At 34.8% G+C, this 18,859-nt stretch overlaps 1 protein-coding gene across 4 annotated transcripts in view; it reads left to right on the top strand.

Annotated features, from left to right (window-relative positions):
• Positions 1-18,859, top strand: part of KLHL5 (kelch like family member 5) — a 77,807-nt gene that overhangs the window by 16,051 nt on the left and 42,897 nt on the right. For 2 of the 4 annotated variants that reach the window (XM_072945085.1, XM_072945088.1), the window contains exons 2-5: positions 2,666-3,142; positions 4,254-4,352; positions 15,410-15,592; positions 18,241-18,377. In XM_072945085.1, the coding sequence (XP_072801186.1) occupies positions 2,760-3,142; positions 4,254-4,352; positions 15,410-15,592; positions 18,241-18,377 (802 nt within the window). In that variant the 5' untranslated portion in view covers positions 2,666-2,759. The remainder of the gene's footprint in view (positions 1-2,665; positions 3,143-4,253; positions 4,353-15,409; positions 15,593-18,240; positions 18,378-18,859) is intronic. The other 2 variants (XM_072945096.1, XM_072945100.1) reach the window with 2 other exon arrangements.

Genomic DNA, 18,859 nt, shown 5'->3' with positions numbered 1-18,859 from the left:
AAATTGAGAAATATCTGGCATATCAGTGGCCTTTAATGAAGTCCATTCTTGTGTTCAGACTTCATCTGATCCACCAAACAGCAAAACAATTAAAATTAGCTATTGGAGCTAGCACGTTGTAAGTGGACTTCTCTGGTAAGTGTTCTCGTATTGGCAGAATGAATCCAATTTAAAATTAATTTATATAAAATTATATTTATTAAAATGTATTCTTTATAATGTTCACTTATTCTTTTCTCTGCCAGAGTATAGCCTTCTTAAAAGAAAGATTTGTTTCTTATTCATCTTTCTACCTCTTGTGGTACCTTGTACATATAAATGCTTGGTAAATACTTACTCGAATGAAGAGTGATGGTAAGATCATTATGAACTACTGCAGTGGCATTTCTTCATTGTGGGTCTATACTGTGCACTGCAAGATGTTTACCATCTCTGGCCCCTGCCCATACAATGCCCATAGCCCTCTCTGGTCATTCCAGCAACTAAACATCTATCCCCCCTACTTCCAAGAAGGTTTTCTGGGATGCAAGACCAGAGGGTTGGTGCTACCCTTGTTGAGAACCACAAGGCTAGAGTAATTGGAGAAGCCATTCTCAGGGCACCAGTGCCTCTGCTAAACCTTGAAGGATGAATAGGTTTTCAAAACCAGAGAAACTGGGACACAAACAGCATATGAAAGAGGAAGCAATATAACATAGACCCTGTCTTAACTGATGAAGTATGTGTCTCTGTTGGAAAATAGTTAGAAACGAAGTTGGATAGGTAGAGTGGAGGTAGAAGGGTGTTGAGAAAAGGAGTGTGACAGAGGTGAGAGTAGAGGGAGAAGTGTCGATCACTCTCTAAGGCATCCTGCATATTACCGCCAAATTCGTTTTCTAAAACATTGCCCTGTTCAGCAGTCCACTTAACATTGCCTGCTAGCCTTTATATCTTTGCTGGGTGCTCACGGCATTCTATCTCATTTTATGCATCCATCCTTATCTCTCACTACTCCTTAAAATTAATTAAGTATGTCTGGCTGGCTGATCAAACTGGTATTTCCCTGTCTGTCATTGTCAATATGCTCACTTCTTTCTTTTATTAGTATCTTTCTTCCTTTATAAAATCTTTCACCATCCTGCCTATACAATTTCTTAGTATTCTTAGAAGCCTTTTCTCTAATGAAATTGGCCCATAGCACTTCACACAATCTTGACATTTCCTGTTTCTCTGATAGTATTTATGGTTTGTCCTGTGGTGTTTAGCACAGGTTATATATGGCTTTTCATTCCGCTCATTCTTATTTCTCTGAATAATTTTTATTCTCCTAAAGAGCTTTGTGAGGTTAAGATACTTGCCTCACAGTATTTTTTGTAATCCTCCAAAGCAGATCTTTTCCCCACTTCGCTCATTTGATAATAGTATTTGCCTTTTGAGTAAAACTTTTTGATGGAGCATTAGATATTGAGCACCCTGAAAACTCAAATTTTGTATTTGTAGATTATAAAATGTTCATACTGCAGCATTATAGTGTTTCTTATATTTAAGTTATCAAATATTTTTGTTTCAGTAACTCAATTATTTTTGAGGTTAGGAACCAAGATGTATATATCTGTCCCTTCCAATGCCTAGTAGAGTGTCTTGCTCACAGTAGCTGTGCAGTATTTTAAATTTTGATTGCATTTGATTGATTTTTTGAATTTGCTTTATTGATTCAAGCTATAACCATGATCAGACCATTGTTCTGTTTTGCTAACAACAGGGGGCACCATTAGGGTACTTATACACCCAAGAAATAATCCTGTCCCAGTCCTAGGGAGCTTTCTGGAGCTACACTTTCCTTTTCCTAAGTAGTGTCATAGAAATCTGGCTATTGTACTAAATCAACGTGGCCCAATCCTAATTATAGACCAATATTGACTTCGGGTTATTTATTTGAAAAAGAGTAAGTACTGTTATAGTTTGGTCCTTTGTAGTTTTCTAACTTTGTCTTTCTCCTTGTTCGCAATATTCTTTGCTCAAATTAAATCTTACCAGGATCTTCCTATATTAATGAAATACACTCTTCTTCTGAAGAAAGAAGATAGAGGTGGAGAGCAGTGAACGGGAACCCCACCTTTTTATTCCTCCTCCTTCCTCGCCCCTCATCCAAAGAGCACAGCTTGAAAAATCTAACTCATCTAATTTTAAAATGCTTTAAATTAAAAAAAATGTTTTATGATAGCTCACTTAGGAACTTAGAATAAAAATAGGAACACTTTAGTTTTACAGTGATTTTTTAGATACAAAGGAGAATGCTGTGGACTACATTTCTTGTTTCAGCAATAAAAGAGTTAATATACTAAGCAGCAGAGACTGAGATACTGCGACGGGATAGTGCTTTCTGTCTCTCATTTGTGGTTTAAGAAAAGGGGGTGGTGTTCTGCATTTGAAAGGACTTTAATGAATGCTGTCAGTGTTTGCGGGAGCTAATGGTCAGTATGGGAAAGGAGAGCAGGGGAAAGTGGTCTAGCTGCTTCAGGATAGGTGGATGAGAGTTTGCTCTGATTGAACGGAATGTTCCACCGTGTCTCATCTTTTTTCATTGTCCTTTGTTCTTTATAATGTGATATATTGGTATAAAAGTAAATGTAGATATATATGTGAATGTGATTTATTTTCCTTTCAATTTGTTTATTGTGTACAGCAGGGCATATACTTCTCTTGTCTTGGTTGGATGCACAAATCTGTGTGCAGTGCTTTTTGCCCGTTGCCTAGACGATCACTTGGTTTCTCTGAGGATGTCTGGTTCTCGTAAAGAGTTTGATGTGAAGCAGATTTTGAAAATCAGATGGAGGTGGTTTAGCCATCAAGCATCATCTCCTAATTCTACAGTTGACAGCCAGCAGGGAGAATTTTGGAATCGAGGACAGACCAGAGCAAACGGTGGGAGAAAGTTTTTAGATTCATGTAGCCTACAATTGCCTTTGGCTTCAATTGGTTACCGAAGGTCCAGCCAACTGGATTTTCAGAATTCACCTTCTTGGCCAATGGCATCCACCTCTGAAGTCCCTGCATTTGAGTTTACAGCAGAAGATTGTGGCGGTGCACATTGGCTGGATAGACCAGAAGTGGATGACGGCACTAGTGAAGAAGAAAATGAATCTGATTCCAGTTCATGCAGGTCTATTATTTTCTTACTGTTAGAAGTGGGGTGTGGGGTATATTCTCTATACTGTTTAAAATAATTTAGTATTATTATTTAAAATCTATGATTTTATATATATATATCTACATATATACACATATATAATATCTTGGTATGCATATGTAGTACTTTTGCTGGGGTTTAAAAAATTGTTCTAATATTGACTTTAATTCTATAAAATTATAAAGACAACAAATAGCTTTTGAAATATGTTATGTTCCATATATAGATCTGGCTTTGCCTTGAAAATAATATATGGTGGCAATTTTATGCATCATTGCTTTGCAGTTTGCTTCATCCATTTACCTTCTATAGTTATAGCAAAACTGTAAGACATTTCTATAATATAAAAATTTTTAGAACATTTCAGTTTGCAACAGATTATAGAGTCATGTTTTAATTTTAATGAAAATGAAAGACTTTACAAGGAGATGCACATTGCAGTTGCCAATAATTTTTTACACCCTTGCAGTTGTCAATAATATTTTTCTTATTATTTCTCTTTGTCCTATGTCGCAGCCCTTCAGAGTAATACAGAGAATACAGTAACATGTCTCTTCCTAAGATGACAGCTACTAATTCCTGTTATCTTCACTTCACTGAAAATTGTGCTCTTTAGGGAAATGAAGGACATTCCTTCAGTAACATATAAGGGAACATAGAAGAGCTAGTTGTGTGTGATTGGCTAGTGAAAAGGGGGCAAAAATAAGGGGAAATGAGTTTGAGAAGAGAAAAATTGGTAATTTTGTAGTGACTTTATCTTCACCCATGTGGAGCCAGGCTTATCTTTGAAATAAATTTTCTTAATCAGTTTAAACTACTATAGCATATTATGTAACAAGTTAGAGCCTTGAAAGTCATCTTTCTGATCATCTTCATTCAAAAATATTTAAAGGCTTATTATTTTTCTAAATTGATTACTGGATCCTTTTTCTTCTAAAATTTCTCTGCAGGTTTTAATAACACTTGTAATTTGTATGTTGGTTATTATTAATATAGGCATAATAAGAGATGGAGACAAAATGAGTTCATATATTCAATAATCTCTTACTGGGGAATATTTACCACCTTCTCTTCTAATCTTCAGAATATGGAATTCTGAACTGTGGTGTTGGAATAATAATAAATATAGACCAGTCATCTATAATCATATGTATAATGAAGAGAGGGGAATATCTCTACATAGGTAACTAGTGTATTTAATTACAATTTTTAAAATTAGTTCATGATTTAGCAGTATCTTAAGGGAATAGGAGCCACTAATAATTTTAATATGGAGAGCAATTGAGTTAATATGGTTTGATTGTTTTGTATTTTCTTTGGGTACTTGTTGCCATAAAGAGAGTAATTTATATAGTAAAAGGTTCAGGGTTTATCATTTTTGTGGGAAACTGAAGAGTAATCATCTTTTCATTTGGAAATCAATACAAAGTATCAAGAACATTTTTAACAAAATTAGAAAAAAAACAAAACATTCATTAATTTACCAGCCTAAGTATAAAAACCTGAACGTGTATCTACTACCTGGAGAGATTATACATAATGTGAGTATAAAACTTATATACATGTATAATCTTAGAAAGGTTATACACGCATGGTATAATTTACTTCCTTAGAGCAAAGGTAATTTGCATAGCTAATGATTACTGAAATTAAGTTAATCTATTCTGTAGAATCCATATTGAAATATCTTGATGGGATATTCATTATGACAGAAAAAGATTGCTTTTTTTTACATTAAGAGATTGCTATGTTCATCCTTCAAGAACATAACTGACATTTTTATTTAGAGAAGTTATAAAAATAAGAAACTCTTTAAATCTAAAATAAATTGTTTTAAAAATACTAATTGTTTTAACATGCTAGTTGTTTTAAAAATGCTAATCAAGAAAATTGAAAGTAAATAACAAGATGGGGAGTAAACAGTTTACATCTGTAGTCACCAAACAATTTCTAAAATATCATTTTGAAAATAAAAGGGATTAAAGAAAATGTTTCTGATTTTTAGATATAAGAGAGGAAATGTGTGAAAGATATTTAATATTCTTGATGGATTGAAATTTCTATCTTAACATCTTACTGCAAAAAAGTAAAAGACATTCTAGATTTTAGGTATGTCAATTGTGTGTATACTTTCACTTTTCCACTTTTTTCTAGATTAAATATATTTAATTCTCACATTCTCCTTTGATCCTTCAGCTCTGAGTCTTTGATCTTTGTCATGAGGATACATTTATTTTCCTCCAGCTTTTTGATTAAGTGAGCAATCTCTCTAGGTGGTTGCCCTCTACTGTAAAACAAATCAAAAACTATCACCATTAATGTCAAAAAAAAGCTACACTGACATTCATCAAATTTTGTATATAACTTGGGAATAGTTCTTTTTCTTATATAATATGTGCAAATAATAAAATATATAGTAAACATTTTATTTGCATATACTATATAGATTGATATCTTAAAATATTGAAGGCATAATGGGAAAATACATAAGATATATGGAAAATTTCTCATTTACATGGCCGTAATACTTACACAGATCTCAGAACTTAGACTGAAATTTTGAGTTATTAGAAAAAGAGGAAATCAGTTGAGTGTATTTATACATATACCTACAGTGGGTAGACAATTTAATTGAAAGTGGAAGTTAGGAGGCATCACATGTTGCTAATGTGTTTGATCAGTTGCAGTCTATGCAGGAGAAATGTCTTCTTGAGACTTAGACTTAGGGTGATTTCTGCTGTCACACATCTAAGTGATTTAAAAGTTTCTCACCTTTTAACTTTGATCTTGGGTCTGTAGCCTCGCCACTTTTTCTCCATAGGAATCATCTAAGCCATTACTTCATTGTTCAAATACAAACTCTGTTTTTTACACCATGAAGAATTTTAGATCTTAAGCAACAGAGTTGTCACCTTCTGTGTGAGCAGTAAGTTCCTAAGACTTTCACTCAGGATGAATTTTCACCAGGGCCGCAAGGTTTACATGGTGGCTCACCATGTGCCTATAGTATAAACACAGTTTACACTTTACTTGATTTGCCAGCTTTGAAATTATGTAATTTTGACATATTGGGTGAAATCTCTTATTTCAAACTTTGTTTATAAAGTTAGGGTTTAATATTTTACATGTCAGACTATTTTTAGTCAATGTATATGAAATATTACTCTACAGTATACACAAAAAATAATAGCTCATATTGACAGGGTACTTACTCTCTGTGAGACACTGTTCTAAGCATTTTAGTACTATATTAACTCATTTAATCTTTACAAATTTCTGAGTTAGATTGCTACTATTATCATTCTAATTATACAGATGAGGCCAGTGAGGCACAAAAAGGGTAAGTAACTTGCTCAAGGTTAGTAAGTGAAATGAAACTGCGTTTTAAAAACCTATATAAATTTACAACAGTTTTAGATTTACAGGAAAATTGCTGAGATAGTAGAGTGAGATCCTATACACCCCACACCCAATTTCTCCTCTTATTAATGTCTTACACAAGTATGGTATATCTGTTACTATTGAACCAATATTGATACATTATTGTTAACTAAAGTCCATACTTTATTCAGATTTCCTTAATTTCTACCTAAAATCCTTTTTCTGTCCAGGGTACTAGTTACATTTAATCGTCTCATCTCCTTAGGCTCCCCTGGGCTGTGACAGTTTCTCAGACTTGGTTTTGATGACCTTGGCAGTTTGGGGAGTCAGGTGTTTTGTAGAATGTCTTACTCAATTGGGATTTTTCTGATATTTGTCTCATGATTAGACTGAGTTACGAGTTTGGGGGAGGAAGACCAGAAAGGTAAAGTGCCGTTTTCATCACATCTTATCAAAGATACATCCCATCAGTCTGACTTGTCATTATTGATATTGACCTTGATCACTTGGAAACAGCTGCATTTTTGAACCCAAAAAATTAAGATGTAGACTTCATGCTCACATACCAGTAGGCAATTCTCTGTAACTATTCATTTAATCACCGAGTTCAACTTGGATTAACATAATAGTTAATGATTCATTCTAACCAGTTTCACCTTCTCTCCTCGACTAATTTTCCCAGCCTGGCTCTTGGAAAAGCCAAGGCTGGCTGGCTTACAGGTGTGGTCTCTTGACATGCCCACAGCTCTTTACCCACAGTCACCCAGTCCATCTTGTTGGATGCTTGCTACCCTGTGTTTCAGCTGCAGATATCATTGAACTCTTCTATCCCTTGTCAGTTGATTTGCTATTCTTTGACTCATCTTGAAGGCATTTAGGCTCTTCTCCTCTCCCAACAAGGGGGTTATCTTTATAATATACCATTTCTCAAGCACTATCTCCTTTTGCTTGACCCTCTTTATGCTACTTCTTTCTGTGTGAATCAATCTGTTAATTCTGGTTCAGTTTAAAATTAAAATCTTCCACATTTCCACATAAAAAAAAATTTGTTTCCAGAGATGGCAAAGTTCAACTACAATGTACTCGTATCTAGGAAGGATGTGTTGCATTGTCCTCCCTCACACGTATAGGCCCAAGTCGTAGCATGGATTCCCTTGACATAAACTACGGAACCTCTCCCCAGAAACCCTCCACATGTGTGTGCAGGTATGTGCATGTATGTGCACACGTGTGTGTTAAGTATTTCATGTAGGGTTTAAGGAGTTCATGAACCCCCTAAAGCTTATCTGTACACTGTGTCAATCAGTGTTCTTAGTTTTAAGCAACTGAAATTGACTGACTGATTTAAACAGAATAGGAATTTATTGGAATCATATTAGTTCCCAGAAAGAATCAGCTTAGGGACAAAGACTCTACAGTGGCATAACTGGCCTTTATAACCCCAGATTTCTGAGACAGAAAATCTATCTTTATGACACTTATTGCTTACATTTTATTTTCATCTATTTGGAACTGGATAGTGAAGTTTTATGTTTTTAGAATTAGATAATTAGGCATGAAAACAATGATACACACACACACACACACACACACATAATCACTCATATGCACAGAGACATGTAATTTGGTCATTTAACTTTAGGGAGTATATTAGTAGGGAAGAGGCTAAGATAATATATCAGCGAGATTCGGAAATACAGTGGCTCAAATAAGATAGAAGTTTGTTTCTCTATCACCTCGCAGATGGGCCAGTGGCCCAGGACAGACAGGTAGCTCTGCTACACAAGTTGATTCAGAGATCCAGGTTCCTTCCATGTTGTTTCTCCATCTTGTTGGGTGTTATTCCTTCTTTGTGGTCAGTGCTTCTTCAGCTCCCCCTCTGCATCCTAGCCTGTGGGAAGGACCACGAAAGAAAAGGGAGGAAATTAAACGAATAACACAAGTTGCATTTATCAGTTCTGTTCGCATTCCATCGTGGAAAGGCTAGTCACGTGGCCATGACTAGTTGCAAGGGAGGCTCAGATGTAGCCTCTGCCTGGGGAGCCATGTGTCCTGCTAAAACTCATTACTGTGGTAGATGTGAAGAATGGTTTGGGGGTTAATCAACAAGGTGCAAGAGGTGAAGACAGCTGGTTAGAACTCTTCAGAAATCTTTGGATCTAATTTTCTAATGAGCTTTTTTCCCCACATATTTTGTACTATTTTTACCAAAGGGATATTCACAAATAAAGATAAGCAAAAATGGAAAAAGAAAAATCACTAGTTACCTTGGCACCACAAAATGACAACCATTAACAATATGAGGAAGTATCCTTCCAGTATATTTTAAATATAATGAATTATGTTTTTAGAATAAAAATATGAATCTTACTGTACATCTTATTTTGTAAACTTTTTTGCCCAATGTAAACGTTAAAATTAAGACTCTTTTAGTCACAAATAACAAGCTCAAACTAACTTAAGCAAAAATTGGAAATTTTTGATTCACATAAGTAAATAAAAAGTCTAATGTCTTTAGACATGTCTGAATCCAGATACTCAAATAATGCCAGAAATCTTTTTTTCTCTCTAGATTCTCTTTTCCTTTGTGATGGCATTTTCTCAGGCAGGCTTTCTGTGTAGTAGCGAAAAAGCCACTAGCAGCTCCAAATTTACTTTTTATCGGCTTAGCCTCCTCAGTGGAAACAGAGTGACCCTTTTCCAAGATTGCCAACAAACATCTTGAAACTGACTCTGATTGGCCTTGTTTGGATCATATGTCCACCCAAACCAATCATCATTGCCAGAAGAGATGATACTCTTATTGGCCAGGCCTCAGTCCCTACCTCACCTTTTCCCAGGGGGAAGCTCCAGCTCTGCCTGTTGTGGACTGAGGTGGGGAATGTGCAGTTTCCCAAAAGGTAAAGATGGGTCTGTTACCCTAAGAAAGACTCCTGAGTAGGCAAAAGCAATATCCACTAAAACAGCTTTCCATGTCATTTTATGTTCTATGTCTTTAAAAATGTTTGCACAAACACACCTTTTGTTTATTTAACCGTTATTCTTTTTTTTTTTTTGAATTTAGATTGTTTCCAATATTTTCCTGTTAGAAACAGCCTGTGATAAACCTTCCCTGTAGCCAGATCTCTACATACAGGTCATTATTTTCTCTGGATAAAGTCTCAAAGGTGTGCACATTTTTAGAGTTTTTGATTTGTATTCTCAAATTCAGTTCGGGAACATCACTGCTATTTTAATTCTCAGCAGCATTGTATGAGAGTGCCCAGTGTCCCTTCCCCTTCACACTGGTTATTATCTTATTTAAGAAAATTTGATTCTTACAAACAACATTTAACTCTCACCATAGACAGTCCAGCCACAGGACCAGAAGAGAACCCCTTAAATTCCAAAACGAAAAAATATTTCTCTTGAGAAATATTCTTTGCCTCTTGTCGTTTCTTTTTATACACCTGCCTTGTCCTGTCCTTAATGATAACCCCAACTCCTCCTCCTCCTTACTCGTCTGAACTCTAGGGCTTATTTCAGATCTCATCCGCTACTGTTGCCTTTCGAAACACTAGCCCATATGGATCTTTCCTTTCTGTATATTCTGATAGCAATTACATTCCAACTGGGGATGTATCAGGTGATCTGTTGGAGAAATAGTAAAATATATATATGCGTGTATATATATATATTAGAAAGTCTATTTACATTTTATCTCTTAAACCTCATTTTTCTATTTTATAATATAAATAATAATTATACAATGATATGCATATGTATATATATATATATATCTTCTATAAACTAATAAATATCCATATATTGGGGTACATGCCTAAAAGTATACTGAAAAGGATATACATAAATTTTTTAGGACTGCTTGTCTATACTAAGCAATGTACATTCTTAGTTTACATTTGTGATTTTGAATATGCGTAAAAGATGCCAAAAGATTCATGATATAGTCATTTGCGCTTTGGCAAAAACATGAGTTCTGAATGCCAGAAGCTGAGGCAGGGGGCTGGGAGTGAATCAGTTACCTGGGGAGTGAGCCAAACAGACTCTTTAGAGTTTCAATGCAGCTTTGTTTTCTACTCAAAATCATATACAGTATAATTCTTGTGAAGTGATTTTTTAAAACTTCTTTTGAAAAATTACTCCATTAAGAAAACCTCATGCAAGTTCTGGTGATGAAAGTGGAGAAATCTAAATAGTTTGCAATAAAATGGTAATATTGGCCACAATACATAGTCTGTGCCTCTACACACGTGTGTGAAATCTGAAGAATTGCAAGTATTAGTGTTGCTGGTTAATTTTTTCTACTTTACAGAACTTGAATCTTCAAATTCCAAGTCCCTTCACTAAACAAATCATATCTTCTTATCATATCCCCACAGTTTCTAACAACTGGTGCCATGCTGCATCTAAGAGCTACTCTGTAAATAGTTGGTGACTTGATTTGTTTGGTATTTACTTCTTTTCTACATTTAGGCATTTTTCTGACTTTCAAATTCATTGCCTACTGCAGAGGGACAGTAAGCTCAAAATTATTGTTTCCTTATAGCCTGGAAATACTTAGCAATGTAGAGTTCATGACAGTGGAATGTCTATTATAAAAAGATTTGCATGATCTCATGATCATGATGCAATTCTTTGAAATGTGACTTACCGTCTTAGTAACATCAAAGAAATAAAACTGAACAGAGGTGTTAGATATATTTCCTCTGCTGTCAGGTAAAGATCAAGTTAGAAATCCCAGAGAAATATGTCTCAGTGTTCCATAAATGGCCTATTCTCAGATGTTTATATTATGGATTAGGATGTCCACTGAGTTTATTAAAGGCCATTTTTACTTAGGAATTATGAAATTTAGTTACAAAAATTGATAATACTGGGGACCACTTTAGGAAGACAACCAAACAAACAACGTTATATAAAGACAAAAGGCTGAGATTACAGGCCTTCCCTTTGGCCTTTGAAAAAGGAGGGTCTTCTAAGAGTTGTTTACTTACCTTGATTGTGTGCTTATTCTGTGCTGGGGCTATGCACTTATTATTTCATTTAATAATCCTCCCATGAAGGATCCTTTAAAAGAAAGTACTATGTGTTACTTATTACTGTACTGCTGTTGAAGGTAAGGTTTAGAGAAGTTAAATAACTTGTCCAGATACTAGTGACAGAGCTGAATCAACGCTATGTAATAGAACCGTCTACAGTGATGGAAATGTTCTGTATCTGCAGCATCCAGTCTGGCAGCCACTAGCCCCAGGGGGCTACTTGAGCATTTGAAATATGACTAGTTCAACTAAAGAACTGAATTTTTATTTTATTTTATTTTAATTAAAATAGCCCCATGGGCGTAGTAGCTACTATATTGGATAGCACAGCTCTAGAGCCTTCGTAAAATGCTCTTAGTCACTACACCATACCTCTCCAATTCAGCCTTCAAACCAAATCACATAATTGGAAAAAACAGTAAGAAAGTATTAATACCATAATTAGACAGAGCCAGAGTATTAAAAACATTTGATTAGCAAGGGATAGAGATATTATCTCCGTCCCATAGAAGCCTAAGAGACGTGCCCTCTTACACCCAGCTAAGGGGCAGTGACATAGCAGTAGACTTTTGTCTAAGATCCTTAATTTTAATGCCCTTTTTTCTGGTAAGTTATCTTCATTTCTGTTGTACCATCTGTCTCCCTTCATCTCCTTAGTCCTTACACTCACTGATGCGTTAGGGTAAACGTAAGAAAAAATGTCCATTCTTTTGCGAGTGGTTTGACCAACATTCCAAATGTCTTCTGATCCTGGCTTTATAATCAGCTACTTGTATGTCCTTGGTTGATCACTTTGAGCCATTTTGAGCCTCAAATTTCCTCATCTGCAGAATAAAGGAGTTGAATTAAATGACTGCATAGGTTCCTTCTAGATGTAAAAATTCTGTATATAATGGTTCTCATACCTAGAGAACCTATACCTAGGGTATAGAACCATACCTAGGGTTCTGTAGTTGGATGGATATGCAGCAAATTCTTTTTTCAAGTAAATTCTTGCATTATTAAAATTGCATGTGCGAGGTCCTACATTTCTTAAAAACAAGGCAAAACAAGAAATGCTAGAAAGCTGTGTAGCTCTTCAAGTCTGAGTAGCTCTGTTCCTACCTCTTCCATGTTCCTTTTGTGAATGGATGGCTTCACTTTTCCATAGTCTACAAATCAGACGCCTGCACTTCTTTTGATCCTTCATTTGGAGCAGTGGGAGTGATTGCTATACCCAGAAATCTCAGTGAATTGTCACATTGAAATAATATGTTTATTCAACGTATGCTAGCAGTCAAAGCCTTGAAAGCAAATCAAGAAGTTTGAAACACTGTTTTATAGAAGCATAGTTGTTTTGTTAATGCATATGTATATAAACAATTTTGATGTTTTACCTTTATGCTCATTTTGAAAAATATTCTGTTAAGTTCTGCTAGTTCATTGAAAATAGTGAAAGAAATTCAAGTTTACACATGTTTGAAGTGTTGTGTATATCAGTGTTTTAAATCTGTAAGTTCATCACATGCTGATTTGTATAATGTATCCATCTCTTGTCTGAAGTGTACCGATGGTCTTCAGCCTGCGATGTGTGTTAGATCGCCTGTAAGGCTTTTAAGAAATATGTTTAGGTCTCACCTCAGACCTACTGAATCAGTCTTAAGGAAAGAGAACTTGAACACAATGCTGAAATGCTTTCCATATTTTCACTATTAAAGTTCTTGTCAAGAGAAGAAATGGTCTCTTTATTAATTGAGCTTATACCAACATCAAAGCTAGCCTGTAATAACTTAGTGATGTTAGTATTATAAATTCTGTTGTTTTTTCAAAATTTAACATTGATTAGCATTTATATTTGGATGATGGCAATTGATCACTCAAAAAACACTCAACTAACTCATGTTTAGTCATTATTGAGAATTTAATATAAAGTATAAGAAATGTGATACAAAATATAGCAGCCCCAAGAAAAAAGTTACTTACCTCATTTTTTTCTTGTTCTTGGAAGAGTTTGGGCTTATACAAATCAGTGTTCTAATCCTCCCTCCTTCTTAGATCACTAATACTCATAAATCATTTGTCAGTATTTTGACAGTATACAAACTTCATTTTCTTGAGAAATGTTTTCAATCTTCAAGTTGTTATTCATCAAAGTCAACGTTATTTATTTTTGCTTATGTTACATTTTCCCTAGAGTTTTAAATAGTTTCTAATTTTCATTTATTTGCATATATAAGCAACATATTACTCAATACATTTTTATATTAATGATCTTAAATGTAAAGTTGAGTATATTCTACCAGATTTTCCAAGTGCCAGTATTATTCATAGTGCACAGTATATACCTTCTAGATAATACATATTTTGCTTCTATTATCATTATTGACAATTACCCTCCAAGAACATTTTTTAGGGCCCATATTTGTATGGCATTGACAATGTGATGGGCTGGGAGGATTTAGGTAGAGATATATATTAGTCAAGGCACTGATAACTTTTGAAACTGATAAACCTCAGTCAACATGAGCGTTCTTACTTGAGTGACTTTGCATGTGTATATTTTACTCTTCTTCCATGTAAGTCCTTGGTGCCCGTGGATAGAGAAAGAAAGAATGGGAACTACATACCTGCTCTTAGCCACTTTAACCTGTAGGTGACATGGTTCATTTCCATCATAAGACCGCACGTATCTGGGAGAGAGGCTGGGAAATGATGTCTAGCTATATTCCCAGGAGAAAAAGAAAGAAGTTTTTGTTGAGCAACTAGTGGTCACTACGACAGCTCTATTTCTGCCATTAACAAACTGTATGGCTTCTGGCAAGGCACTTGATCTCCTTGACTTCAGTTTCCTTTATTTTAAAAGATCCAATGAGGTTTTTCTTTTTTGATAAGGTTATTAGCTATTTATATTAAGAAAATTCTCTTAAGATATAGTGAAGCTTGATTCAACAAAACATCAGAATCACAATATCCTTAAAGTAAATCTGACAAGAAATGAGAACTAAGTTGTGGCACAGTTGGTGGTTTTGTAGTTAATTACATAACTAAGGGATATTGATTACATAACTAAGGGATCACTTGATTCAAGTGATCTTGGAGAAGAGATCTTGGGAGGAGTGGATGTAGGATTTCATTCTTAGTCCCAATTTTTTAATTTTTTCACCATTTCTATCAGTATATCATAATGAAAACAGAACTCATACTCTTCAAGTTATAACTTGGAAATTTCAGACAGTTTTTAGATACCTAGATTAGGCCATCAAATTCTTTTAACCTGTGATCTGAGTTATAGGTTACTCCGGCTTTTGAAGACTAGCAAGAGAAGCAAATGAATTATTTATAATACTGTTTTTATGATAATATATTTTGTATTCTATATAGTTATTTTATAAATCAACTGTGAAACATAACCCATTTTTAAGTAAAGGATGGCTTGGATTTAAATCTCCAAGATAGTTTAATTGCCTTCCTACCCTTCAAAAAATGATCTCTTAAACCCTTAAATATAATGTTAGGAGCTATAGCTATCAATGTGAATATATTTTGGCTCTTTTTCAGCCGAGGTGTTGTACTGACCAGAGGAGAGACCTCAAGCACGGACAAAGAATATGTGTAGCTATTAACTAGAAGATGTCACAATCACTCACAATGTTTGCAAGACACGCATATGCTTTGAGCCATTACCAATTTTAAAAGGCAAAAATGATGAATGATTACATTAGTACTGGCTGGTAGCATCACTTCTATTACATTTAAAGGCTCTAAAAGGACTTGATAGGAAAGAAAGATACTTTTAGCGTGATAGTGACATTTCAAAACGTGTTCTCTTTCTTTTCAGGACCTCCAATAGTAGTCAGACATTATCATCCTGCCATACTATGGAGCCATGTTCATCAGATGAATTCTTCCAAGCCCTTAATCATGCTGAGCAAACATTCAAAAAAATGGAAAACTATTTGAGACACAAACAGTTATGTGATGTAATTCTGGTTGCTGGTGATCGCAGAATTCCGGCTCATAGGTAATTGTTTTCTAAACTTCTTTATGTGTGAACTATTTTCTTGATAATTTGATTATGTACGTTAAGGTAACTTGTTCTAATTGATTATTCCATGGAGTAGTTTGGTGATGGTTTAAATTTCATGGAATTTCTGCAAAGAAAACAGTGCATATGATGTTATTACACATTAAAAGAGCCCAAAAAGGTCACTTCATCTCTAGAAGCATAAAAACAAGACATACCAGCCTGAAATCAGTCAATATTATTTGATATAGATTTCAGCTACTATGAGCAGCACTCCACCTAATTTTCCTATTAAATAAATTTAAATAAACTCAATGGAAATTAGAGCTGTGAGTATTTAGAAACAAAAAAGCTGGTGGAATGGAGTGACAAAACTGTTGAGTTTTTAAGTAGTCACATCTGTCCCAACTTCTGTTTGCTGACCTCCAGGAAGTATGAAAGGCAGTGGTGCTCAGGAACAAAAGCCTTTAACACAAATGAAGTATTATTTCTTGATGTAAGAAAAGGAAATGGGAGCCGTTTAATAAAGAACAATTCATTATTTTTCTTCTAATAATTCCGTATTTAATTGTTCATTGTTAATCACTGTTATGATCCCGAGGTTTTTTTTTTTTTAATGCCTTTCAAAACTAATTAACACTCTGTCCCAAAAGTTTTGTTAAACCCTCTAAGTGAAAGTAAAATCAGGAAGAATGGGCTTGGTCTTAGAGTTTTCAGTGACTCAATCAGCATATATTTATTGAGATGCTACTATATATTGTGACAAAAGGTCCATATTATGAGCATGGGTTTATTAGAAAGATAGTTCAATATGAATTTCGTAAAAGAACCTCAAATTCTCTATTTCCAAAGCAGAACTCATTACCTTACCTGCGACACTTGTGTCAGCCATCACCGTCTCACTTGGATTGCAAAAAACTCCTGTTTTCACTCTTTTCCTCTGCATTCTGCATTCTGCATTCTGTTTTCTACCCAGTAACTTGACTGGTCCTTTAAAATGGAACTCAGATCTTGTTGCTGCTCTGATCAGACTTCCCAGTGACCGCTCGTGTCACGCACAGCGTGAAAGCCATGTCCTCACAGTGGCTGGTGTGGTTCAGCCTGCCATTACCTCTTGACTGTTCTGCCCTCCTGCTCTCCTCCTTACTCACTCCACTTGAGAGCCTACTGACCCTTTTGTTCTTTGCACCTGCCAGGCATACGGCTCATGCCTTTGGATTTTTGCATTGGCTGCTTTTCTGCCTGAATGCTTTTCCCAGATACCTGTATGATGAATTCCTGCACCTCCTTCGAGTCCCTTCGGAAATGTCACTTTCCAGTGAGACCACCTATTTAAACCCACCACCCACTCCCCATTTGCCCTTCCGCTGCTTTTTCCCCCATGGCCCTTGTCACTTTTTGATGTACTATAGAATTCACTTCTGCTGTGTATTGTCTCCCTTCCCTGTAGAATGTAGGACTGCATAAGAGAAGGAATCTTTTGTCTATTTTTATTCTAATGTATCTCAAATATCTAGAACAGTGCCCAGTGTTTACTAGGTGTGCCTTAGTATTTGCTCAGTGAATGAATGAATGGGCAGTTCTCAGAAGAAGGAACCTGAATGGCCAATAAACATTTGAAAAGACCTTCCACCTCACTAACAATCAGGTGAATGAAAATTAAAAGAATGATGAGATACCATTTGACACCTTGCAGATGGCCAAAAATGTTAACATCCGACAATATTGTGGGGCAAGATTAACTCTTATACAGTGCTGGTGGGGGACTAAATTGGCACAGCACTTTGGAGAGCAATTTAGCAAACCCTATGACTCAGCAGTGCCCTCCTGGGGAGAGAGGAGAAGGGAATTAGAGAGGAACACAGGGAGCTTCAACTATTATCTGTATCAGAATTTCTACTTCTTTAAAAAACAAATAAAGTAAATCTCTGTAAGTATGCTGATACGGAAATATGTTCAAGACACATTATCAAATAAAAAATGCATGTTTTGAAAAAAATATATATAAATAACCTATTTTTGCTTATATGTGACTCAAAAATCTGGAGAGAGACATACTTATTATATAGTAATGTATTATAACAGAATACACAGTTTTGTATTGTGGTAACAAAGATAATTTTATGACAAAGTACAAACATTATAATATACTGTAATAATTGAAAAATCATAAAAGTTAAAAATAACCTACTAAAACCAGTCTCAAATGTCTCTCATATATTTACTACTTCTACAATTAAAAAAAAAAAACAGGCTATTTTCAAAAGTGATAAACAGGAAAAACTTTACATTTCCCCCCACTTTTTATATTGTCAGCTTAATACTGTGAGCTTGTAGCTTTTTTTTCAGGATGTTAAAAGGGGATGTTTGAATAGTGAATGGGTAAGTGATTTATCTCAGGAGAAAATTTTCAGTAATGGTAATTTATTATTCAAAGGGAGGAACTAGAGCATAAAGCAATTTGTCAAACTTAAAATGCATTTCTCAGTACCAAGCACTTTCTGTGGGTAACAAAATTTAAAAAAAAAAAAAAAGAAAGAGAGAAAGAAAAGAGAAAGAAGGAAAGAAAGCAGCCAGCCGCATTTCCTAGTGAACATCAGCTTCGATGTTGTCACTGATCTTTTTTTCTTCTAATGTGTTCTCAGATTGGTGCTCTCCTCTGTCTCAGATTATTTTGCTGCCATGTTTACTAATGATGTCAGGGAAGCAAGACAAGAAGAAATAAAAATGGAAGGTGTAGAGCCAAATTCACTCTGGTCCTTGATTCAGTATGCATATACAGGTAAGAAATCTGAAAATAGAAACTTGATACCTCTTAGATTTAAATTTTATTATTAGATTTCAGATTTCTGCTTTTAATAAAGCCTGCCACAGCCAACAGTTAATTCTACTGTTATAACCACCACCCCTCATGATTCCTTTATCTATATTAGAACCTTTAAAATGATTACCATAACTAAGCTTTTGAATGATATTTTTAAGTGTTCATGTAATAATTAAATGAGCTATATAATGTTTTAGAATTACTGCACTTAAAATTTGAATTTTATATAATAGATATGTTACTAATTAAATCATTCTTTAAAAATTCTGGAAACAAGCTATTAGTTTTTATTTTAGTAGGAGTCACAAAGAGCTAATAATTCTTTTTTCATATTTAGTACTTTTTTTTCTTTTTTGAATGTCTTAAATCATCTATGTCTGGAATATGTGTAATGAGCTCTTATTTTAAAATACTACACACAAATTGTGCTGAACACTGGA

Source organism: Vicugna pacos, chromosome 2, assembly GCF_048564905.1.
Source record: "Vicugna pacos chromosome 2, VicPac4, whole genome shotgun sequence".
Lineage (NCBI taxonomy): Eukaryota > Metazoa > Chordata > Mammalia > Artiodactyla > Camelidae > Vicugna > Vicugna pacos.
Note: the sequence above shows the minus strand (reverse complement) of the source record. Positions and strands in the feature narration are given on the sequence as shown.